Genomic DNA, 26,183 nt, shown 5'->3' on the forward strand with positions numbered 1-26,183 from the left:
AGCAGGGACCAGCGGACTCTCATGGATGGGCTTAATCTTAGACACATGGAAAGTGGGGTGCACCCTCAGGGAATTAGGCAGTTGGAGCCGGACAGCAGTTGGGCTAATCACTCTTATGATAGGGAATGGGCCAATGAACCGAGGTGCCAGCTTCTGCGACTCCACCCTGAGTGGCAGGTTCTTCGATGACAACCACACCCTTTGACCAACATGGTAGGTGGGAGCAGGAATTCTCCGACGGTTGGCCCCGGTAGTGTAGCTGGCAACGGATCTGAGGAGTGTGGCTCGGGCTTGTGACCAGGTGCGGCGACATCGACGGGCAAAAGCAAGTGCAGATGGGCAAGTAACCTCCTCTTCCTGGCTGGCAAATAGAGGAGGCTGGTATCCATAAACACATTGGAAAGGGGACATACCGATGGCAGAGCAGGTCAGAGAATTGTGTGCGTACTCCACCCATGTCAATTGCTGCGACCAGGAGTGGGGGTTGCGTGAAGTCATGCATCGCAGTGCCTTCTCGAGCTCCTGATTAGCCCGCTCTGACTGCCCATTGGATTGGGGATGGAATCCGGAAGTCAGACTGACTGTGGCTCCCAGCAGGTGACAGAACTCCTTCCAAAAAGCGGAGGAGAATTGTGGACCACGGTCAGAAACTACATCCTTTGGCAGTCCGTGGATCCGGAAGACGTGTTCCAGGACCACCTGGGCGGTCTCCTTGGCGGTTGGGAGCTTGGGGAGGGGAATGAAGTGTGCCATCTTGCTGAAACGGTCAACGATGGTGAGAATGACGGTCATGCCACTTGAAGGGGGCAGCCCCGTGACAAAGTCAAGGGCGATGTGAGACCAGGGACGTCTGGGCACAGGCAGGGGCTGCAGCAATCCGGCTGGGGGCTGGCAGGACGACTTGTGTTGGTTGCAGATGGGGCAGGCTTGGACGAATTCCCGTACATCCTTCCTCAGAGAGGGCCACCAGAACCTCTGGGCGAGCAGGTTGTAAGTGCGGGTGGAGCCAGGGTGACAAGCTAGGCGGGAGTCATGTCCCCACTGAACGACCTGGGACCTCAGGTCTTCGGGGACAAAAAGGCGGTCAGCTGGGCAAGTGCTGGGACCTGGCTGGTTACGGAGAGCCTCCAGCACCTGTTCCTCAACAGCCCAGGTCAGAGCTGCAACGATGCAGGGACTTGGCAGAATCGACACAGGGTCCTTGGAGGGGGTGTCATCCTTCTGGAATTGACGGGAGAGGGCGTCTGGCTTGGTGTTGCGTGATCCAGGCCGGTATGACAGAGTGAAATTAAACCTGGTGAAGAACAGGGCCCAGCGGGACTGCCTGGAGTTCAACCGTTTGGCCGTGCGGATGTACTCCAAGTTCTTATGATCGGTCCAAACGAGAAATGGAATGGTGGACCCCTCCAGCCAGTGACGCCACTCCTCCAAGGCAAGCTTCACAGCCAGCAGCTCACGGTTCCCTATGTCGTAATTGCACTCAGAGGGGGACAACCGACGTGAGAAAAAGGCACAGGGATGGAGCTTCCTATCCTCCGCAGCCCACTGAGAAATCACAGCACCAACTCCCACATCCGAGGCGTCCACCTCCACAATGAATTGCCGGTCCACATCAGGCATCTGGAGGATGGGAGCGGAGGTGAACCTCACCTTGAGGGTACTGAAGGCTTTGTCGGCTGCTGGGGTCCAGGTGAAGGGTTGCTTGGTGCTGGTTAGAGCAGTGAGAGGGGCAGCAACGGTACTGTAGTTCCGGATAAACTTCCTATAGAAGTTAGCAAACCCCAGAAACTGTTGCAGCTTCTTTCTGTTCTCCGGAACAGGCCATGAAGTGACTGCTGATACTTTGGCAGGATCCATTTGGATACTTCCCTCTGCCACTATGTACCCCAGGAAGGCCACTGTCTTGACGTGAAACTCACATTTCTCTGCCTTGGCGTAGAGGGAATTCTCCAGAAGACGATGAAGGACTTGCTGGACATGGCGGGTGTGTTCAGACAGGTTTCTGGAGTAGATTAAGATGTCATCCAGGTAAACGAAGACAAACTTGTTTAACATGTCCCGCAGTACATCATTCACTAGAGCCTGGAACACAGCAGGAGCATTGGTGAGGCCAAAAGGCATAACCAGATACTCGTAGTGGCCTGTTGGTGTATTGAATGCGGTTTTCCATTCATCTCCCTCCCGGATCCGCACTAGGTGGTAAGCGTTTCTGAGATCCAACTTGGTAAAAACAGTGGCTCCCTGGAGCAACTCAAAAGCAGAGGTGAGCAGAGGCAGAGGGTAACGGTTTTTCACTGTGATGTCGTTGAGTCCCCTGTAGTCGATGCAGGGGCGAAGAGATCCGTCCTTCTTCCCCACAAAGAAGAAGCCAGCACCAGCAGGAGATGAAGATGAACGGATTAATCCTGCGGACAGAGAGCCATTGATGTAGTCCTCCATGGACTTTCTTTCAGGAGCAGACAACGAATAAAGACGACCCTTTGGAGGAGCTGTTCCAGGGAGGAGGTCGATGGCACAGTCGTACGGTCGGTGAGGGGGCAGAGATGTGGCTCTTGCTTTGTTAAACACCTCTCTGAGACCATGGTAGCATTCTGGGACATTGGAGAGGTCAGGAGCGGAGTTAGTAGGTACTGGCCGAGGGGGTAGTGCGGCAGCAAGCAGGCAGGTTCGGTGGCAGTCCTCTCCCCACTCCCTGATCACCCCGGTCACCCAGTCGAGCTGAGGGTTGTGCCGGCGGAGCCATGGGTAACCCAGGATGAGGGGTTGGCCTGGAGAGGGGAGCAGGTGAAACTGGATAGTTTCTTGATGGTTTCCGGACAGACCCATCGAGACCGGGGCCGTGACATGAGTGACCGATCCGAGTAAGTGTCCGTCCAGTGCCCGGGCAGGAATAGGAGGTGTCAAACGGAGGTTCTCCAGTCCCAGTTGGCGTGCCAGCTTGATGTCCATTATGTTGGCTTCGGCGCCAGAATCCACCAGAGCAGCCAGGGTGTGAGTTGAGTCAGAGAGGCGGAGGTGAACTTGCAGCAGGGGTTTGCGGTCGGAGGACTGGATGGTCATTGAACTCAACCGGACTCCCCCTATGCCCGGTGAGCTTCGGCCCTTTAAAGGGCAGGTTACCACACGATGTCCCTCACCTCCACAATAGAGGCAGAGGTTTGAGGTGAAGCGGCGCTGGCGCTCTGCAGGAGTGAGGGAGGCTCGCCCAATCTCCATAGGCTCAGACTGATCAAGCTGACCTGGGTGAGTGGCAGTAGATGACAGGAGCCCAGTCGGATCTCTCCGAATGCCGGTAGTAGGTGGACCTTGGCGCCCCCTCTCACGACGACGGGTCTGTATCCTTCTGTCGATCCTGACAGTCAGTGCGATGGCTTCATCAAGAGTGGAAGGCAGTTCATGGGAGACCAACTCGTCCTTGATATAGTCAGCCAAACTATGGAAGAACGCGTCCACCAACGATGGTGTGTTCCAAGAACTTCGTCTAGCCAGGGTTCGGAAGTCGATGGAATGGTCTGCGACTGTACGTCTGCCTTGTCGAATACTGAACAGTTCACGAGACGCCTCTGCGGTGGGTGAATCCAGGTCAAACACCTTCAGCATCTCCTCAGCAAACAGGTCGAAGGTTGCACATGCGGGGGTTTGACGTTCGAACTCTGCTGTTCCCCAGAGTCGAGCTCGGCCCGTCAGGTGAGTGATGGCATACCCAACTTTAGCCCCCTCCGTGGCGAAGGTCCTTGGCTGCAAGGAGAACTGAAGTCGGCAGCTAGTCAGGAATGGCCGGACCTGGGTTGAATCGCCGTTGAACCGCTCGGGGTTTCCAATCTTGGGTTCCGGAGCAGCGGCTGCAATGACCGGGGCAGGTAACTCGGGGGCTGGGCTGGTGGGCAGACTGGCTGGGGTAAGGTTGGTGAGGAGTTGAATGATCATGGCGAGTTGTTGTTGCTGCTGCTGGAACTGCTGCTCATGCTCATCGGTTTCCATGTCGGGGAAAGTGTGCGCTGAGTCCATAATGGTCAGATCGTACTGTCACGGTTCAGACAGACGACCAGAGGACCACAATTGCGTCACACCAGAAAGTTTATTAAACTTAAGGGAAAAGGGAAGTAGGGAGTGAATGAAGGCTCCAGGGGTAACAGGGATCCCGTCCAATGCGCTGGGTCTGTGCCCCCCCCAGTGGCAGCGATGCGTCCTATGAAGCCGGTGGTGGGTGGTCCAGAAGTCCTGGGGGGGGGAGACACAGACACAACAGGGCGGAATGAAACCAGGCAGCAGTACAGTACAAGGGAAATCCAAAATACGTAGTAGCAAGGCAGAAGGCTGGTCAGAGTTACCGGGATTGAAGAGTAGTCAGGAGTCGTAATGGCAGAAGCAGGTCTGGATCTCCTGAGGCAGAAGAGTATCCAAAAAACAGGCAGGTCCGGGGTCACAAAACCAGGGTGAGCCAGAAGCGCGAGCAAACAGGTTCCGGGTGTGAGCTTTGCAGACGATCTGACACCGGAGAGCTGAAAGACAGGGCCTTAAATACTGGGAGAGGTAGTGGGTAATGCAGCGCAGCTGGCAGAGTAATTAGAGCAGAGCAGAGCAGGGACAGGTGGAGCTAGTTAGGCTGAGTAGAGAGAGTGGTGAGCAGAGTGGAAGAAAATTAAGGTGGTAACCCGGTGGAGTGAGAGGCCCATGACACTTAATGTGTTTGAGCCAATCAGTTGTGTTGTGACAAGGTAGGGGTGGTATACAGAAGATAGCCCTATTTGGTAAAATACCAAGTCCATATTATGGCAAGAACAGCTCAAATAAGAAAAGAGAAACAACTGTCCATCATTACTTTAAGACATTAAGTTCAGTCAATATGGAACATTTCAAGAACTTTGAAAGTTTCAAGTGCAGTCGTAAAACCCATCAAGCGCTATGATGAAACTGGCTCTCATGAGGACCGCCACAGGAATGGAAGACCCAGAGTTACCTCTGCTGCAGAGGATAAGTTCATTAGAGTTACCAGCCTCAGAAATTGCAGCCCAAATAAATGCTTCACAGAGTTCAAGTAACAGACACATCTCAACATCAACTGTTCAGAAGAGACTGTGTGAATCAGGCCTTCATGGTTGAATTGCTGCAAAGAAACCACTACTAAATGACACCAATAAGAAGAAGAGACTTGCTTGGGCCAAGAAACACAAGCAATGGACATTAGACTGGTGGAAATGTGTCCTTTGGTCTGGAGTCCAAATTGGAGATTTTTGGTTCCAACCGCTGTGTCTTTGTGAGACGTGGTGTGGGTGAACAGATTATCTCCGCATGTGTATTTTCCACCATAATTCAAGGCACACTTAACCAGCATGGCTACCACTGCATTCTGCAGTGATACGCCATCCCATCTGGTTTGGACTTAGTGGGACTATCATTTGTTTTTCAACAGGACAATGACCCAACACACCTTCAGGCGGTGTAAGGGCTATTTACCAAGGAGAGTGATGGAGTGCTGTATCAGATGACCTGGCCTCCACAATACCCCGACCTCCACCCAATTGGGATGAGTCAGACCGCAGAGTGAAGGAAAAGCAGCCAACAAGTGCTCAGCATATGTGGGAACTCCATCAAGACTGTTGTAAAAGCATTCCAGGTGAAGCTGGTTGAGAGAATGCCATGAGTGTACAAAGCTATCATCAAGGCAAAGGGTGGCTATTTAAAGAATCTCAAATATAAAATATATTTTGATTTGTTTAACACTTTTTTGCTTACTACATCATTCCACGTGTGTTATTTAATCGTTTTGATGTCTTCACTATTATTCTACAATGTAGAAAATTGTAAAAATAAAGAAAAACCTTTGAATGAGTAGGTGTGTCCAAACTTTTGACTGGTACTGTATATGACTTATACACCAATTAGAGAGATGTCATAATTAGCAGTGAGTGATGATACAGTGTGTCATACTGTACGTACACTAAGCAGGACATCAGGTCTGCGGTGCATCAGCGACATCCCCTCACTGGGAATCCCAAAAGATTTAGCCTGGTAGGTGAGGTAGCCCCCATAGGACGACACCTGAGACAGGAGCGGAATACTATCAGCAGGGTTGGGTAGGTTACTTTCTAAATGTAATCCGTTACAGTTGCTAGGTATCTGTCCCAAATTATAATCAGTAACGTAACTTTTGGATTACCCAAACACAGTAACATAATCTGATTACTTTTGGATGACTTTCCCCTTAAGAGATGTTAGAAGAAGACAAAAAGGATCCACATTTGGTGTGTTATTATAGTGGTCTCTGACTTGTGTTCAGACTCACTCAGCTGGAACAAATTTAACAAACTTACACCTTTTTTAAATGCTGAATTGAATGTTATTGAGAAAACAGAAAGGTGTCATCATGTATTTTTTCGCAAACATCCTTTCTGAATTCAAAAGTAATCCAATAACTAATCTAGTTTTTCAAAAGTATCTGTAATCTGATTACAATATTTTTGCTGGTAACATAACTGATTACAGTTACAGTTTTTTTGTAATCCGATTACATGTAACTGATTACATGCAATCAGTTACTCCTGAACCCCGACTATCAGTCAGAGTCACTGGGACTGGTTCAGGACACAGTGTAGAACTGTTAAAAGCACTGGTAGTTAGGCTCAATGGCAGCTGCTTGAAGCCCTGCCTTCTCCTGTACTTGTCACTGAATACACAGCTAAATAACAACTGATCAAATGTTTTTTAAAAAGACCTTCCAAATATTACGGAAACATGTCCTCTTTTTTTAAATGCGCTATTCTATTCAAAAGTACATGTCATCCTCTCAAGTTCCACTCTCGACTCACCCGGTCTCCCAGGTAGGATGGTGGCGCTACCCAGTGGAGGAGCTGGGTAGTGCCAGGCAGCTCCTGTACGTCTGCTACCACAGTGTTACTGGACGGGTTGAGGACTGATGCCACCTCCTCCTGATCAGCCCACTCCAGACGCCAGCCAAGCATGTCCATAAACTAGTGGAGGCGGAGGGAAAGAGGATTGTACTATATATTATAGGCCTATGGTTTGGTAAAATGCCATTATGTACATATTAATATAATAGCATGCTGTGTGCAATGGAGTGCAATGGGGTTATGTTCCGCAGGTTTGGCAAAGCTGTGGGTATATCCACTCTATGGAATCTTGGTTGTTTCAACGTGAATAATTTGGCGAGATAAGGGTTTGATCATGTGTCTGAACAGGTACAGTATAATTACAACTCATTTCACATTTCTATGGCACGGAAAGAATGTGTCAATGAAAATGCCTATAAAACTTCAGACACATATAAACATACACACGCGCGCGCAAGCACATACGCATGCACAAATGCACACACCTTCCCCCTGCGTTTGCCAGAGCTCTGGCACTGGTTGGTGGCTCCAAAGCAGAAACAGCTGATGCAGCCTCTGGGGTGGGAGGGGTCAAAGTGGAAGGACCCGTCTCTACAGGCATCACAGCGGACACCCTGCACGTTCCTCTACAACAACAGGAACAACAAACATTATCTAGAGGCATCACAGCGGACAACCTGCACGTTCCTCTACAACAACAGGACATACGGCTGCTTACTGTTTACTCCAGATTTCACAGGTCACAACCTTTATCTGGTCACTGCCCCTACTAATAACCAGTCACATTGTTTCCCGGTAGTGAAACACTTCAGAAGCCCTCAGGCATGTTTTCTTTTTTACAGAAGAGACTATTTGAGGCTAAATTAGATGATCGACCCTGAAAAAGTCTGGTCGACATGTTAAAGACGTAGATTTAACACACTATTTGCGAATGTACACTTAATGTAGATGATCCTACTAATATTATTTCTTGTTTAAAAGCATACAGCACTTTAAGTCACCTTGCAGAGGCACTGTCCTGTGTCTGGGTGACATACATCTGGTGTGACCCCTCCCTGGTTACAGTTACATGGGACACACTCTGGGAACCTGTAGAACCCTGCAGCACACTGGTCACACTGCCGCCCCCCGATCCTGGGCTTACACCTTCACACACACAGAGCATAGACATACAATTAACATGATTGTGCCTGGAAATCTCATCCACAGCATGTTCAAATATTCAGCTACTGGCCATGCTTATAAGAGGAAAGGTGCTAAAAATACAGAGAATCTAAAATGTGTTATCTCATTCAAAACTCCACAACCTTTACCTTATGTCGTGTTTCCTACATAAAAAAATACTATAGTGTTTACCAAGGATCATCAACTAGATTCAGCCAAGGGATGATTTTTTCTTGAGCGGATGGTCTGGGGGCCGGAACATAATTACAAATAATTTGTAGACCGCAAGAAGCCCAAACAGATAAAATATTTGAAAAATATATAATCATTTCAAATCTTGCTTATATTTGTATATGATGACTTGTCTCCCTATTACGCGTGGGAATACTCGAGAACAGATTTCCAAAATCAACTGATTTCATGGTGTTTTTACCGTATTTTATGTGCAACAATGAAAATTCAAAGAAATCATACTCTCGCTATGGTAACAGGGCTTCCAGCACAATCGCAAAATGAGAAAACAACAATCAACCCACATGAAAAAATACTATAGTATACTATGGTATAAATACTATATTATTCCCTGTAGTGTATTTGCTGACTTTATTGCAGTATACTATAGTATTTACAGTTTACTATAGTATAAATACTGTAGTAAAAAAAGAGTAGTATATACTATAGTGTTTTTGTTGACAGTAGTATACGGTAGCATTTACTGTAGTGTTTTTGGGGACATTACTGTAGTATTTACTAAAGTGTTTTTGTTTTATTATATTTGACATAGAATTGGGGGGCTTTCTCCTTTAGGAAACCTACAGCAAATTTTCCATAACCTGTAGGTAGGTAGGACTAGGTTCTGAACGGAAAGTTCAGATCTATAACCATAGGGAACACAATATATGGTCTATACTTGGCATGTAGGTTTCTCACATATGGGTGGCACAAGTTGGGACATGGGTGAGGGGAATGGGCACGGTATATGCTAATGAAATACTGTAGTATTTACTATAGTTAAAAATATATATGTTTTTGCCGACTGTAGTGTTTTGGCTGACATGTCTGTAGTATTTACTACATTGTTTTTTTTATGTGAATAATATTGTAGTATTTACTATAGTATTCTACAGTATACTACACCATTATATACTAAGTACTACACATGATTGAGGGATACTACAGTGTGTAGTATAGTATTCTACAGTATATTACAGTTTACTACTGAATTCTATAGTATGTACTGTAGTATTCTATAGTAAACTGTAGAATTTGTTATGTGGGTATAGTCTACACAGAGCTCTACTCACGTGCACTGTCCCGTGTCACGGTCACAGTCTCTTCCTGCGTTGGGCCTGACTCCGTTGGGCGAGCAGTCACAGCCATCACAGCCCACTAGAGGGTGGTAGCTGAACGTCTGGCTCTCACACACGTCACAGGCTGGCTTCACTGTCTGGGGCGGGCAGATACACTGACCTGTCACCTCGTGGCACAGCCGCTGGCCACACTCACACGCTGGGAGGGAGAAGATAAAGAAAGGTTAGGGTAGGAAACAATGCGTGTTTGACATTTTAGTAACTGAAATCTACTTACGTCTGCAGTAGGGGAAGCCATAGTATCCTGTGGCACATCGTGTACACTGCCGACCGATGACATGGGGCCTACAGGGACACTGGCCCCCTACAGGGTTACAGGTGGGCCCCGTGGCCCCTGACTTGTCACAGTAGCAGGGCAGGGCCCCGTCACTATAGGCTGCTACCAGGGAGCGGGCCGAGTCTCTGCAGAACTGGGAGGACGTTCTGGGGCTGTGGGAACAGGAAGAGAACATTCAAGGGTCAGTCAAATAAAGTAGTTATGAAATTCTCTGAGTATTGATCGTTTTTACATCCACACATTAAAAACTACTCCCTTAAAAAATTAATTAAAGAAATACAGCTTTGTTATGCTAGGTCAAAGTCACTGAACTGAATACTCACTCTATATAAAAGCTTTGTCCTCCACACTGCCTGGTGAAATCAGATGACTTATCAAACGGCTTCTCTTTCAGGAGATCAGGGGTGTAACTATCGTCAGGAACCACCAAGATATAATCCTGAAGAAGTGGTACAAAACAAACCTTCAAAACCAAACGATAATGTTGTAGGCTTATCTCTCTCAGAAACGCCCACTTTGATACTTATCATAGCTTAAGAAACGGTTTTATCTGACAGATTTAACAATGACAAAATTGATAAAAGCACACAAAAGACAGGGTATTTCAGTGATACGTTGAGCTGTTTTGTGGTTGGTCTCATCTGCAGTGGGACACTATGTGGGGTACAGGGTTGAGGTCAATTCCATTTAAATTCCAGTCAATTCAGGAAGTACACTGAAATTCCAATTCCAATTATTTTCAATGCTTTTAAATAAGGAACATTTGGAACTGGAATTTGGTTTACTTTCTGAATTGACTGAAATGTAAATGGAATTGAGCCCAACCCCGGTGGGGTATGTTAATTATGCTATAATAAACAGCCTACAGCAAATACAAATTTAGCTGTATGCTTCACTGTCTTACTGGGTTTGAGAGCTTAGCTCTAATTGGCCGGAGTGGGGGGTTGCCAGGTAGAATACAGGCCCCTGATTGTTTAGTAGTTGTTTGGGACATGATAAAACACGGAGGCAAGAGAGCAGCACCGTGCAAACCTGGTAAAAGTCTAATACAGCATACCCTAGGCCTAGATTCTTGGCTCCTAAATGTTCCTGAATTACACTACAGGCATAACTACATAGGCCTAGAGCGAAGGTTTTCCTGAATCCAGGAAGGTCTGTTCTCCTCCTTACATTATGGGCAATGATGATCAACTGTAAGTAGGCTAATTGATAGAGTAATAGTGACTGACTGACATGAAAAAAACTGACCAGAGTGAGGGTCTTCCCGGGTGGAACCTTGAGAGAGATGGCCATGTCTTGCTGGGGAAGGTCCAGAGCGATGCGCCTCTCAGCGATGACCACCTCCCTGCAGCAGGAGACGCCCGGGCAGAAAGAGGCATTCACAGAGCCTGGGGTAGAGAGAGGGAGGTGGGGGTGCAGCAGGGGGTAAGGAGGAGTAGACATAGAGGAGGGGGGGGGGATTGGGGGTGGATAGAGAGAGAAGGGGGAGATTGGGAGGAGGACAGAGGGGAGGGGAGAGAGCAAGGAGTAGAAGGAGGGGAGGAGAAAGAGCGATGAGAGGGGGGGTTAAGCGGGTGGAGCAGGTGTAGTAAGGAGTAAAAAGAGGGAAGCGGGTATAGAGAGGGGAGGAGACAGGAGCAGAGAGAGGGGAGGAGAGGGGAGGAGAGAGGGGAGGGAGGAGAGAGGGGAGGAGAGAGAGGGGAGGAGGAGAAGGGGGGAGTTGACAAAGGGGAGGTGAGAGAGGAGGATAGAGGGGGGAGGAGAGAGAGGGGAGGATAGAGAGGAGAGGAGAGGAGAGGAGAGGAGAGGAGAGGAGAGGAGAGGAGAGGAGAGGAGAGGAGAGGAGAGGAGAGAGAGGAGAGGAGAGAGAGGGGAGGTGAGAGAGGGGAGTTGACAAAGGGGAGGTGAGAGGGGAGGGTGAGAGAGGGGAGGGAGCAGAAAGAGGGGAGTTGACAAAGGGGAGGTGAGGTGAGAGAGGGGAGGAGAGAGAGAGGAGAGAGAGGGGTGGAGAGAGAGGAGGAGACATCAGTTGTGCCACACTGTTATCCTTCCCTATCAGATGAAGTGCGTCTGAGGCCTTTAATAATCTTGTCATGTGGAGCGCGAGTCAGATACCTAATCTACTCTTAAAAGGGACCACTAGAACCCCCCAAAACACATCAAATCAAATCAAATTTTATTGGCCACATGCGCCGAATACAACAGGTGCAGACATTACAGTGAAATGCTTACTTACAGCCCTTAACCAACAGTGCATTTATTTTTAACAAAAAAAGTAAAAATAAAACAACAACAAAAAAAGTGTTGAGAAAAAAACAAAACAAAAAAAAAGGCTCTCCCAGAGCATACTACCATAGAACATGGAACTAGCTACTATGTTCATGACAATTGATAATCACATTCATTCTTTGAGTAGATGTCCATTTCATTACATCTAGGACGGTGACGTCGGGGTCAGTAAGGGCCTGGATCATATACACTCTCTATCCAACCATATCAATCTGGACCAACCTCTTTATACACCTACATTTCGCACCAAACTCACCGGCCCAGGTGCGTCCGGCATCCACCTGTACCTCCACAGGGAAGGTGGTGTGTTCAGGTTGACAGTAGTGGACCACAAACACATACCTGCCAGGAGTTGGCACCCTGGCACTGAAACGGATCTCTGTCTGGAGGAATAGAGTAACAGAGAAAGAACACAACATGTTGAGAAATCTGTAAACACCACAGATATAAGATAAAAGATGAGATTCGATTTTGTTGTCTGTTTCCACAGGAATGTGCTTTGCATCACTTAAAAACGTGCTCATTAACTATATACTGTAGCCATAGAGATGTTACTGCCATTAATGTTAGTGAAGCTGAGGGCTTCATGTCTCAAGCCCCACATGCTTTCCATGGTCCCACTCCAAGCAGCATCATTATGTGGGCCATCTCCATGCATGTACCTGGGGAGATTTGAGTAGTACCCCTTCACTCTGGGCTCCAGGGAAAGGGAAGCCCCCAGCCCCTGACTGTCGTCTTCGTCTCCACTCCTCACTCTCCCTCTGCTGGGGGACGAGCCGGGGGGAGGAGGGGTGCCCGTCCCGAGCTGCGTCCAGAACCAGCGCTGAGGAGGGCCTGTCGTACTGGCTCGGAACACAGTACTGACTGGATGGAGGGAGGGATGGAAGGAGGGAAGAAAGGGGGAACAGAGGTGAAGGTTGGTGCGTCTGAAATGGCCCCTTATTCCCTAAATATAGTGCACTACATTTGACCAGGGTCCATTTCAGAAGCAGCTTCTGGGGGCTTCTGAAGTGTTTGCTAAGCACTACCGGGAAACAATGTGACTGGTTATTAGTAGGGGCAGTGACCACATAAAGGTTGTGACCTGTGAAATCTGGAGTAAACAGTTTTCATATGCAGACATCCTATAACTATCACATTCTCTCTCATCAATGTATAGAAACCCCTAAATTACACACACACACACACACACACACACACTTTCTTGAGTGGAGCAAACCTCAATCCCCTATGCCCTCAGACTTGATCTTAACCCCCTTAACTCTCGCTTTCTCTCTTTCTCGTTCCCTTTCATCCTCTCTCACTGACTAACAAAGACTAATTTCACAGTCTCAAAAACACATCCCTCTGAGTCAATAATATAATTATAATAATAAGCCATTTAGCAGACGCTTTTATCCAAAGCAACTTACAGTCATGCGTGTCAAAACCTCACTCTTGCTTTTCTCAGTTTTAAGTCCTTATCAATCAACACATGACAAGCTATTTGTTTTGTAAGGCTGATCTGGGGCTGATCTGTTCATGCATTCCCTCCTCATTTTGTTTTGTGGAAACAGCAGAACAACATGAAAGGAAAGGCCTTTTGTAATGTGCATAAACCATCACCATCAAACAACTTCAAATGTCTTGACAAGAGGGGTTTTCCTTCACTTTCACAGCTTATTTTCCGTGAGATATGAACTTGCTCATTGCCTTCAATAATAGTGGAGCCAGGCAGGCAGTCAGTTTACACTGAAAGTGGTGGAAAAACAGCCTGTAAAAACCAGCTGTATAATAACAGGACTGGTGCTGCTGACAGCTAGTCATCAGCAGCAACCATGGCAGTAAATTCTGGCGTGGTCACTGGCTGTCAGACCTGGGTTCAAATATGATTTGTTTTGTTTCATATACTTTGAAGGTTTGATTATGCCTGCCCAGAGTACAAATTAGCACTTTTCAGACTATTCCATTGGTTCCATTGCGTCAGGCAAGCTCAATCAAGCCCAGCTTTAAGTATTTGGAAGGAAACAAGTACTAGTTGAACCCAGGTGTGCTAGGTGGAGCAGAGAGGAGAGGTTGGCCTAGAGATCAGACAGCCTCAAGTAAGTGACCCTGGCCCCTGGCTGAGGAATGCATGGAATCACACCTGGAAAACAGATGTGTGGAAGGTAAGTATCCCCACAACAACAGCTAGCATCTACCCCCAGAGACAATGCTACTGATTGCACAACAAGCCCTCTACCTGTAAAATACAGCCACTACTATTACTGCCCTGTTTGCTCATTGCTGCTGATTACTAGTTGTCAAAAGCACCAGCTGTCTATTTTAGAGAGTGTTTGAAGAAGTCTCCTGGCATTACAACATAGTATTATTAGGTCAAATGGCTTACCGGTCCTCAGTGAAGCGCCCATGGACAGAGACACAGAGCACCTTGGGGTCCAGATACTCCATGGAGAACTCCTCCGCAGGCACTGCATACACTTTATACTAGAGAGAAATAGAAAGTCAAAACGGCGACAGGAAATAGAAGTATTTCATTTTAACATAAACTCACTTATATACAGTAGGTATCGGTAGTCGCTACCCTCCACACTACAATATAAAAAAGGACGACAAAGCAGAAGAGGTTGCATACGTGAGGATCTTACTGTTATGCAATGGAATAAAAGGGTTCTTTCTCACCAGCAGCATTGATGCTGTGGAGGTCTGGAGAAGAAGCACAGCCTTGTGGGTAAGCTGGAACACTGCAACACGATTAGTTCCGTCAACCGCCACACTCCGACAAAGGAAGCTGCAAGGACAAGTATTGGGTAAACACCCTCAATGATCAATTTCATTATAGAGCTGGAGAGCTGCATTAAAACAGGTTTATTACACAAAATGCACACAAATGACTTGCCAACACTGCCTCTCGAGTACAAACTATATAAACACTATTGAAGAAGGACAGGAATTAAACATTGCACTCTCACCAAACATACAGTACACACACAAACCTGTATTGGCAGCTGTAGATGTTGGCTCTGGCCTGGATATGGCTCTCTGATTGGCCAGTAAGGATGAGGTTGACGTTCTGGATCATGTCTACCTCGCTGGCATATTCCAGGAACAGGATGTAGGGACCGGGTCGAGACACACGCAGGCTCAGCTGTAACTGGGCCTAAAGGACACACACACAGACAAGGGGGAGCTCAGATGCAGCGTCTCAGAGTCACACTATGCATTTACTGGCAAACTATAAAATACTTACTTTTAGCCATAAACCATCACAATCAGAGGCAATAAACTATGTTTGTGAGCGCATCTGAGTGTGTGTGTGTGTTTGATTGTGCGTGCGTATGTGAGCGAGGCCTTAGCAGAGCCCCAGACCTAGACCCACCTGTCTCCTGGTGAGAGAGGCCATCTCGGGGTGGTCTGGAGTTGGCCGGCGGACGCGGGCCTGTCTCCTCCTGCGTCTCCTCTGGCTGGAGAACTGGCCCTGAGAGCCCAGCACAGAGCTGAACCTGTTCATCGCCACGTGCTTATAAAGCAGACAGCTGGAGGGAGGGAGGGAGGGACAGACACAACAGTGGTCAGAGTCTGGGGATAACATGCATTTAAACAAAACAAACTTGCACAGACTATAGGAAAACACAGGGGAGATGAACACAACAGCGGTCACAGTATACATGTACATATATGTACAGTCCATACATTGAACAGGTACACTGTCTGGGGCCAACCTGCACATGACAGAACAGTATGGCATGGTAAAGAGCATTTGGGGAACACAGGGATTACTTTGTGTCTCTGTCTGCGGTGAATGTGTACGTGCAGGGCTGGGTGATCTTCTCCTGGAGGAGGGGAGCCTCGTAGTAATCACTGGGCAGCAGCACCAAGTAGTCCTGGGAGGGCGGTGGAGAGCAGAGAGAGAGAAGAACACATTTATGACCTATTCCTCTACCTTTTTGCATCCTTTTTTTCTCTTCGGTCACTGACAGATGTTATCAGACTAATAATCCTGGCCTCACCAGTAGAAGGCCCTCTGCCCGGATGCGTATGATCCATTTCCCAGGGGTCAGTGTGAAGGGCTCAGCGAAGCCGTCCCCAGGGACTGTGAGGTAGGCAGGGGAGGAGCTATAAGGAAACACCACCTCTTTACTCTGACCTGACCCTGCAGGATACAATCAACCAATCAATGAATTAATAATTCAATCAATCAATCAATCAACCAATCAGGATACAGCTAAATACAGCAACACCTTACAGCTACCAGCACACAGGTTGACATGTATTCATGTAGTTGAAGGCAGGGTTTCCCAACTCTCTCCTCGGGCACACCTGATTCAATTAGTTAACTAATCACCAAGATTTTGACTAATTGAATCAGGTGTGCTAGTTTAGGGTAAAAAACTAAAATGTGGAACGTCTGGGGAGGGCCCGAGGTATATCATCAATGGTGTGATTAGGCACCCCATGCCATTTCAAGGTAGTAATGCAGGGATAGGCAATGCCAGTCCTCAGAGGCCTGATTGGTGTCACACTTTTGTCAATGTCCCAGCTAACTCACCTGACTCCAATAATCAACTAATACTAATCTTCAGATTAGAACGTGCAATTAGTTTAATCAGCTATGTTTGCTAGGGATGGGGAAAAAGTGTGACACCACTCCGGCCCCCAAGGACTCAAGTTGCCCATCCCTTTAGTAATGTATTGCCAAACAAAAGATCAAGGATCAAGGATCAAGGAAAGACTTGAATGAAAGCTCAAACACTTTTACAGCCTATACTGTAAATGTATCCATGTATCCGTGTTTTTGAGGGGTGTATGAGAGATAAAACTCTTTCTGTTTGATTGTTAGGAGATGAATATGATGATGTGTGAAGCAGGAGTTAGAGAGGCAGCCTTACCTTGGCCACCTCGGGCATAGGTAGCTGTTACACTACCAGTCACACTGTCCTGGCTGCTGGGATTAGCGTACCGCAGGACAAGTCGGAACAAGGATCGCCTTGCCTCGTCCACATGCACTGTTACTCTCACTTCACTCTGCAGGGACAGGAGTTAGACAGACACAGCTGATGGAGGGGGGGGGGGGGTTGCAGGATGGTGGTGATGGTCGGGGGGGGGGGGGGGGGGGGGGTACTGTTATACAGTTAGTAGACTAGAAGGCCATGCTGGTAGACAGGTAGAGGGATAGAAGGGGGTTAGAAAGGGAAGAGGAAGCAGTAAGCTGATCAACAGAGGAGAGCAGAGCTAGCCTGGTCCCATGACCACAAGAGTAGGCAAGACAGCACAAACAGATCCGGGATCAGGCTATAGCCGAGCTAGCCAGGCAGCAGAGGGGAAACACCCCATCACTTACAGTCACAGCAAGAGTGAAAATCAGGCTCGTCCACCACCAAAATCCTGGCTCGGACTCGTCCCCTGTGCCGCCGCCCCTGTGTGGGCCTGAGGGGGGTAAGGGTGACGTAGCGAACCATTATGTGGAAGGGGCCGGGGAAACCCACAGCTAACGATAGGATCACCTCTGGCTGAGGAGAAACAGGGGTGGCACCTTATTCCCTATATAGTGCACTACGTTTGACCAGAGCCTTGTCAAACGCAGTGCACTATATAGGGAGGGTGCCTTTTCAGACACACCCAGGGTTAGGACTGACTGGAAGAGTGGCCTGCTACTTTAGAGAGCTACAGCCAACAACACACTCAAAAGAAAAACACTATCACCACAACAATCACCACAAAACCCAACACCATCCACTACCACCAGACTGAACACATTCACCAAGGAAGCACCAAGCATATTCATTATAAGAAATGCTTGTAGAAGCATCTAACACTTCTACAAAGAATGTACACCAAAAATTAGGCTTCGAGCAGAAGGAAAAAAGCCACTACTAAAAAAGTGAGATGTCAGGCAGGTCAGGCAGGCACAGATTTAAGGTCCACCTATCAATATCATCATGTGTCTTACCTGCGCTGGGGACATGATGGCGTAACCTCTCCAGCTGAATCCTGGGAACTCCTGGGGGTCGTAGCCAAAGCGTACGGGCCTGGCGTTGGGGGTGATGCCATCCTCCACCTCATACCTCAGGTGGTGCAGGCTGGGGAAGTAGTAGTTAGGTGCTGGCCTGGTATGGTCAGACAGGAGTGGCGAGAAGGGGTGGAAGGAGAGAAAGTAAGAATGTTTCATATGTTTGGAACATAAATCATGGCAGTCTTGATTTAGAATGCATTTAGAATGCATGAAATCTCTTAGGTTTTAGGATTTTCTGTTTGTTTCTTGCCATTCCTCAGTATTTAACAACATTTGCTCCAATTCATGTGAGAACTTGAGCAGCAATAAAACATGTCATTGTGTGTTTAGTTTCAGTCAGTCCTTACTCAGTGCAGGTGCGGCCCACTACGTTCTTCCGACACTGGCACTGTCCAGATATCTCATCACACCCTCTGCCTATGGCCCCCCCCGCATCACACTGGCAGCCTATCAGAGAGAGGCAGCAGGTCAATGAGGTCTTTCTGATTAAAACACAACCATAACTGATCAAGCCGGTCAAGCCGTGACTCGAGGTTTGCTACGGTACATGTTAATTACGTATCCATTACTCAAACAACTTGACCAAACAACACTTGTTTGGTCAAGTGAGACGGTCTTAGGATAAAAAGGCACACCTTGCACTGTGAAATGTCCAGAGGCTGAGTCTCAACACATTAGTTAGATGGATAAGATAAAGGTTGTGTGTTCATAGGAAGCCAGTCTGGTTCATGTTGGGTCAGCTGACTCACCTTGACAGCCAAAATAGTTCCTCTTCTGCAGCAGGTAGTAGCCCTCCTTGCATGTGTCACAGGCATGGCTGCACGCATTGGGCTTGCAGTAACACTGGCCACTTTTCTACAATAGGAGATAATGTTGCAGTTAATGGGGAGCTGCTAGTGATAGATTAATGTTACCAAGTAAATTGTGATTTAGTAGCGTAATAAAGGAATATATCCAAGACAAATGGACCTCCTAATTAAACAGTAAGTCATTTATGGTTAAATGATTTACCATTAGTTAGTACTGGTGTGCTGGACATAAGGTATCAGCATCATAAGGCAGTAGAGTTTGAACAGACAGAGGTAGACAGACACACCTGTTGACACTCTCCTACCCCACTCAGGGTGCCTTTGACGTCACAGCGACACTCTGGGAGAGAGATAGGAAGTATAAAGTGAGAAAGTCTGCTCTATAATACAACTTGAAACTAATGAGTCACTCATTATTCAGTGATGCAATGACAATACAATAACGCAAAAGCAGAGAAATGATAGAATAACAAACACTGTAAAAGGGAAGACGAAGAGTGAGAGAGAGATAGAGAGGGGGGGGGCAGAGAGAGATGGAGAGAATAGACGCTGATTACAGGATTCTACCACTTTCATGGGTGAAAAACAGAAGCAACAAAAAACGCCAATCTTCTGAGCTGCACATTTCCACATCAAAGGACCAGGGGAGCCACTGCTCTCTCTTTCCGTCAGAGAACAACCCTCAGTATCTATTCAGCCACATTAAAACCTGAGGAATTTCTGGAATATTAAAAGCTCTTCTTTCTTCCCTCCATCCATATATCTCCTAGCAGCAGGCAGGCGGTGGTGATAACATTCTTGCTGCAGAGCAGAGCTGTAACTTTAGCCAGGTCTCTGGACAAAGCCTGCGGCTGTTCCTACACTGCACTCACTGGCTGGTTGAGGAGAGAGTCAGTTCTGTACATGGTAGAATTATGAGGATGGGGGAGGTGATTTTAGGGCACATATCTTTTTAAGCAAGGGGTATTCTCCTTTTCTTTTTTTCCCATTCAACCGACATCTGTATCCCACAATCCCACTTCTCCTTAACAGCTTCTACCCCCAAGCCATAAAACTGCTGAACAATTAATCAAATGGCCAACTGGACTATTTACATACAGCTTCTACCCCCAAGCCATAAAACTGCTGAACAATTAATCAAATGGCCAACTGGACTATTTACATTGACCCCCCCCCCCACCCTTTGTTTTTACACTGCTGCTACTCGCTGTTTACTATCTATGCAGTCACATTACCCCTATGTACAAATTCCCTTGACAAACCTGTAACCCCACACATTGACTCGGTACCGGTACCCCCTGTATATAGCCTCGTTATTGTTATTTTATTGTGTTACTTTTTATAAAAAATGGTACTTTAGTTTATTTAGTAAATATTTTCTTAACTCTATTTCTTCAACTGCATTGTTGGTTAAGGGATTGTAAGTAAGCATTTCACGGTAAGGTCTACACCTGTTGTATTCGTTGCATGTGACAAATACATTTTTATTTTATTTTATTTGACTGGGAGGTTATTGTTGCACTGGCAAAGATGTACTCCTTTCCAATCAAATAGCATTTACCTCATGGAACCACAACGTTTCAGAGACACTGCTGTTAACACAGCACCACATCGAGAGAAGAGAAGCACACTTTTCCCTTGAGCGCTCGGTGTTAACATGTTTTCCCAAAACATTCTTAGGAGGGACAGAAAGACAGAGTTGTTGCTGACATGAACAAGCTGCCACGTCACCTGGATGAAGAGGCAGAGTGGTTTCTGATGTCAGCGCCTCCGCAGGTTTAATAACACCAGTTATCTAATACTGCTGAAAACACTGCTGATTGCTGCATTCTCCACACGCAGGTGTGCAGTGCAACCCAGATTTCTGGAGGGAGGATTGGAGTTTTTTTCTCTCTTTTTCTTTCTTTTCAGGTTTTAACAGACTGGGAAACTCATAGAAACCCTGTACTGTTACCAAGTATATCAAATTGTCATTTTCCAACAGACTAATTAGCGATGGATAAAATATTGATTTTACATCAGAATTTCTGTAGTCTGATACTGCAGATATCCATAAAGTAATGTTAGCCCCTCGTTCCGTACCATATGTGCTGTAGCCAACTCTTCTATTCATGAACGACAGAAAAACGGTCTACAACACATAGAATGGGACGAGGCTTTAGTCGGTTAGGGTCATATGTAGGTCACCCACCTATACAGCCGCTGGGGTTCTCTGTCGCCAGATTCCAGTAGAGAGGTTTACACATGTCACACAGTGTTCCCTCCACGTTGGGCAGGCAGCCACAGGAACCCTGTGTCAGGACGACCCACATAGACAGACAGACAGACAGACAGACAGACAGACAGACAGACAGACAGACAGACAGACAGACAGACAGACAGACAGACAGACAGACAGACAGACAGTAATGAAGAAAAGAGTCAACGCAAATGCCAGCAAATGTCAAGTAAGCTTTTCCCTCATAGACAATCTAACAGTCCCTTCTTTTGGCACTGGAGGTGCCTCAGGAACAGTATGTTATGAAGCAGACAGATTGGAATGATTTAGAGATGGATATTTGACTCAGCATCACATGCAGACACAGCATTGGCTTGGTACTCAGCATTAAGGAGACGGATTGGTGTAAGGCCCTGCCACAGACTAGTGTCCTGTCCAGGCCAGTGTACTTGTGTATCAAGCTAGGCTCCAATCCTATGGGCTGTTCTGGCTCAGACAAGGCTATTTACTTACTTACAGCATATTGACGAGCACTGTTTAAAAAGTAGCTTTAATGTGGAACAAAACCCTTAACGCTTAACCTAAATCCAATGGTTCCAATTGTGTAACACGTTTCAAAAACTATTCACAATGTTAATGATGTTTTCTTTCCAACTAAACATTTCACACAAAGCAAACCCCCAAAGAAGAAAAAGGGTCAAATCAGCTTCTGGAAATCCTGCGTTTCTGGAGCATTGATACAGCCGGGCCGTGTTTAGTTTTTTTTTTTTTTTATGGAAGGAAGTTGCTTTTCCTCTTTGATTACAGTTAATTGTCATTTCCAGCGGGCACTAAAAAAAACACATCCTTGTAAACATTACCGGATACAGGGTTTGGCAATACTGTTATCAGATATAGGAATGTGAATAGACAACAGGAGGCTGCTGAGGGGAGGACGGCTCATAATAATGGCTGGAATGGAGTGAATGGAATGGTATCAAACACATGGAACCCATGTGTTTGATGAGTTAGATACCATTCCATTAATTCCATTCCAGCCATTACTATGAGTCCATCCTCCCCAATTAAGTTGCCACCAACCTCCTGTGGAATAGACACACGTGAACACACCAACCGATGATCACCGGCCCTTGTTTTATGACTGCAGGTACTCCCATTACCTCAGCTACTAAAACGATCAAGATAAAAGAGGCTGAGAGTTTGCCATGTTGGGGAAGGCAAATAAACCTCATAAAGTAAAGTAAAGATTTCTCAGTCAGCCATGTTGTGGGAGGCATAAGCTACATACCGCTTGTGGATCTGCTGTGCTGACCTCTGACCCTGCTGGGTTACACTGGGTGATGGAGGCTGGAAGAGACGATGTCGTAGGGTGAGGGGAAAACATTTACATTAATCTATATCCCTCAAACTCCACTCTGGATCTCGAAGCCAGTTCCACTGAATATTTTCATTGTTCCCCTCTATTCAGGGAATGATTTAGACCTAGGACACCAGGTGTGTGCTCCTGACCTCCTGCTCTATATGTATCAACAGGGCACCAAATGTAACCAAGGGACAAGGGTGCTTATGTAATAATATGTTACATACAGTACACTCACAAAAGCAATCACCCAAATTCATATTTTATGCAGAGGACAGACAGCTATGCTCCAAGCATACATTTACAGAACAGTTCTTTGTTAGCAAGGCCTAGACTTGAAGTAAACCTGTACCACTAGAATGGATATGAAAACAATCTCCACACTAATACATTTTACACATTGAATAAACCACATTGAGACATTGTAGCCTAATATATGATCAACCATTGAACCATCTCCCGTGGGGATGCCATATCTTAGAACCACCTCTATCTCCACATCATAAAGACGGTTTAGGTTACAGGTAGCCAATGAAAGTGTCTAGAGTACAGAGCCTGTGGTCTTGTGGGAACACATCCGGCTTCTACCACATATGTCCTAACCCCAGAGACCAGGGGTTCGATATCTGTGTCCACCCTTCCCTTCTACTTCTAACCTGTCTAAATAAACCATAAAAATATTGAAGGATAGTAAAAAATCAAATAAAGTGTCTAGTGAGGCAGAGGGGTTACCTGAACACAGGGGGAAGCGGAGGCCTGACCCGGCACAACGGTCACACTGCTGTCCCACCACCCCAGGGCGACATAGACACTGGCCTGATACTGGGTTACACATGGGGTCATAGGAACCCTCCCCTAAACACTGGCAGGCTGGGGAGAGAGAGACACGAAGAGGGACTGTGAGATGTCTCATGTGAGAATGATATGGCTTAGCCGTCTCTGACGGCACAGATCATACTAAATCCTTTCAATACTGGAATGAGCCCAAGTTTGGCGTTGCTTTCTGTGTATTGTTTTGTTCAAACAACCATGGGTCAAGCATAGAAATAGAATGACTAGATTAGATAGATTATATTTCTATGGGGTAAATCAGTGTGAATGAGTGTTGGGATTGACGTGTTATTGTGGGAGAATCGAGGTATGTAGCTCTACAGAGCTGAAGAGGAGGCTACATTAAGCCCTGTTAGACTATACAGATCAGTTTTTCCAACAGCAGCAACAGCTAGGTCATGGAAAGGTCACTGTGGGCATATCAGTGTCTGCAATACAGTAGCCCTCCCATGGGTGCGGCCAAAACAAGAGGGTTAAAACTCCTACAGGCACAGTCTGGGTATCCATAGTAACCAGGGGCACACTGGTCACATTGCCTTCCGAAGTAGTTGACACGGCAACGGCACTGTCCGTTGGGCCCACAGACCCTGTCAGTCACACCTGCACCGTCACAGCGGCACACTGTCACTGTGAAATGAAGTGGTGGGAAAGAGATTCATGTCTACTACAGGTTGATCTCTGTGATTTTAAAACAACTTGAACTTTCGTGGGGTCATGTTTTGGTGTAAAATTAACTTCAAAGAGGATGACAAATGTTGATCTATTTGAGGTGTGGTTTGATGAGAGGGAAAGGTTTCTCACCTTGGCAGTTAGGAAAGGAGTGGTACCCTGGTCGACAGCGGTCACATCTCTCGCCCTCCACCCCTCCACGACACACGCAGCGCCCTGATGCATCACACATCTCCAGCACCGAACCACCGCGGTCGCACACACACTCTGAACACACACAAAGGTACATGTCAGAAGACACGCTATTTGAGGTGTGGTTTGGTGAGAGGGAGGTGAGAGGGAGGTGAGAGGGAGGTGGGAGACAGGTTTCTCACCTTGGCAGTTAGGGAATGAGTGGTGTCCTGGTCGACAGCGGTCACATCTCTCACCCTCCACACCATCACGACATATGCATCGCCCTGACGCATCACACAACTCCAGCACTGATCCACCGCGGTCGCACACACACCCTGAACACACACATACACAAAAGGACTAATGTCAGATGACACACATTCTCTGAATACACAAAATACCCATTTTATTTCACATAGATTTAGGCTCAAATATACAATGGGAAGCCCCACAGTCTTTCCCACGGCATGTGCCATTGGCAATGAGCCCTTCTTTGGCACAGTTTAACATCAGGACATGACAAATGCACCTCTTTAACTATATCTACACTGGCACTGACTGTGCCCCTGGTGGCTCTGAGTGGTGACAGACTGGCCAAGTCAAGCCTGGCAGAGAGAAACATGGTCCTGGCTGGTGGTTGTACTGGGCACATGGGCATTGGGCACCAGAGAATAGCTCCATTGTTTTATTTTCCCCCTACCAGCTCGCTCCTTAAAAATAAAAACAGCCCTCAGAAGGTTATAGATGAAATTCCTTCTCGTTCAGGACACCGGATGAACAGAAATGATTGCTGTTGCCCACATTCCCAGACAAACAATGAAAATAAATATCGGAGACGGAGAAAGACAGAATCAAAGAACTGCTTTTTATATCCTTGTTTCAAATAAAAAAGCTATCTTTCCAATCTGGCTTTTTTCCTTTAAGCTAATTCCAGCAAGAGAGAAAACTAAGTGGGAATTCATAATCAAATCAAATCAAATGTTATTGGTTGCATACACAAATTTAGCAGATGTTATTACGGGTGTAACGAAATGCTTGTGTTCCTAGAGCCAACAGTGCATAATATATAACAATACACAACGATACACACAAATCTAACAAAGTAAAAGAATGGAATTAAGAAACAGATATATTAGGACGAGCAATGTCGGAGACGAAGTATAAATATACAGTACCAGTCAAAAGTTTGGACACACCTACTCATTCAAGGGTTTTTCTTTATTTTGTACTATTTTTTACATTATAGAATAATAGTGAAGACATCAAAACTATGAAATAACTCATATGGAACCATGTAGTAAAGAAAAAAGTGTTAAACAAATCAAAAATATATTTTATATTTCAAATTCTTCAAATTGCCACCATTTGCCTTGATGACAGCTTTGCACACTCTTGGCATTCTCTCAACCAGCTTCACCTGGAATGCTTTTCTAACAGTCTTGAAGTAGTTCCCACATATGCTGAGTATTTGTTGGCTGCTTTTCCTTCACTCTGCGGTCCGACTCATCCCAAACCATCTCAATTGGGTTGAGGTCAGGGGATTTTGGAGGCCAGGTCATCTGCAGCAGCACTCCATCACTCTCCTTCTTGGTAAAATAGCCCTTACACAGCCTGGAGGTGTGATGGGCCATTGTCCTGTTGAAAAACAAATGATAGTCCCACTAAGCCCAAACCAAATGGGATGGCGTATCGCTGTAGAATGCTGTGGTAGCCATGCTGGTTATGTGTGCCTTGAATTCTAAATAAATCACAGACAGTGTCACCAGCAAAGAACCCCCACACCATAACACCTCCTCCTCCATGCTTTACGGTGTGAACTACACATGCGAGATCATCCGTTCACCCACACCTCGTCTCACTAAGACAAGGCGGTTGGAACCAAAACTCTCCAATTTGGACTCCAGACAAAAGGACACATTTCCACCGGTCTAATGTCCATTGCTCGTGTTTCTTGGCCCAAGCAGGTCTCTTCTTCTTATTGGTGTCCTTTAGTAGTGGTTTCTTTGCAGCAATTCGACCATGAATGCCTGATTCACACAGTCGCCTCTGAACAGTTGATGTTGAGATGTGTCTGTTACTTGAACTCTGTGAAGCATTTATTTGGGTTGCAATTTCTGAGGCTGGTAACTCTAATGAACTTATCCTCTGCAGCAGAGGTAACTCTGGGTCTTCCATTCCT

The 26,183-nt window shown here is 46.6% G+C and overlaps 1 protein-coding gene across 1 annotated transcript in view; it reads right to left on the reverse strand.

The window, feature by feature from the left end:
• Positions 1 to 26,183, reverse strand: part of LOC311146863 (laminin subunit alpha-3-like) — a 101,392-nt gene that overhangs the window by 19,234 nt on the left and 55,975 nt on the right. The window contains exons 13-39 of the mRNA XM_084183478.1: positions 24,205 to 24,339; positions 23,963 to 24,097; positions 23,648 to 23,788; positions 23,063 to 23,200; positions 22,259 to 22,317; positions 20,944 to 21,043; positions 19,040 to 19,092; positions 18,693 to 18,798; positions 18,291 to 18,390; positions 17,881 to 18,037; positions 16,820 to 16,955; positions 15,941 to 16,083; positions 15,711 to 15,814; positions 15,310 to 15,466; positions 14,927 to 15,090; positions 14,613 to 14,721; positions 14,320 to 14,417; positions 12,614 to 12,815; positions 12,208 to 12,334; positions 10,911 to 11,050; positions 9,986 to 10,101; positions 9,603 to 9,814; positions 9,320 to 9,524; positions 7,853 to 7,997; positions 7,337 to 7,477; positions 6,810 to 6,971; positions 5,941 to 6,042 (exon numbers count right to left, since the gene is read on the reverse strand). Of these exons, the coding sequence (XP_084039604.1) occupies positions 5,941 to 6,042; positions 6,810 to 6,971; positions 7,337 to 7,477; positions 7,853 to 7,997; positions 9,320 to 9,524; positions 9,603 to 9,814; positions 9,986 to 10,101; positions 10,911 to 11,050; positions 12,208 to 12,334; positions 12,614 to 12,815; positions 14,320 to 14,417; positions 14,613 to 14,721; positions 14,927 to 15,090; positions 15,310 to 15,466; positions 15,711 to 15,814; positions 15,941 to 16,083; positions 16,820 to 16,955; positions 17,881 to 18,037; positions 18,291 to 18,390; positions 18,693 to 18,798; positions 19,040 to 19,092; positions 20,944 to 21,043; positions 22,259 to 22,317; positions 23,063 to 23,200; positions 23,648 to 23,788; positions 23,963 to 24,097; positions 24,205 to 24,339 (3,587 nt within the window). The remainder of the gene's footprint in view (positions 1 to 5,940; positions 6,043 to 6,809; positions 6,972 to 7,336; positions 7,478 to 7,852; positions 7,998 to 9,319; positions 9,525 to 9,602; positions 9,815 to 9,985; positions 10,102 to 10,910; positions 11,051 to 12,207; positions 12,335 to 12,613; positions 12,816 to 14,319; positions 14,418 to 14,612; positions 14,722 to 14,926; positions 15,091 to 15,309; positions 15,467 to 15,710; positions 15,815 to 15,940; positions 16,084 to 16,819; positions 16,956 to 17,880; positions 18,038 to 18,290; positions 18,391 to 18,692; positions 18,799 to 19,039; positions 19,093 to 20,943; positions 21,044 to 22,258; positions 22,318 to 23,062; positions 23,201 to 23,647; positions 23,789 to 23,962; positions 24,098 to 24,204; positions 24,340 to 26,183) is intronic.

Source organism: Coregonus lavaretus, assembly GCF_964263955.1.
Source record: "Coregonus lavaretus genome assembly, chromosome: 19".
NCBI classification, from domain to species: domain Eukaryota; kingdom Metazoa; phylum Chordata; class Actinopteri; order Salmoniformes; family Salmonidae; genus Coregonus; species Coregonus lavaretus.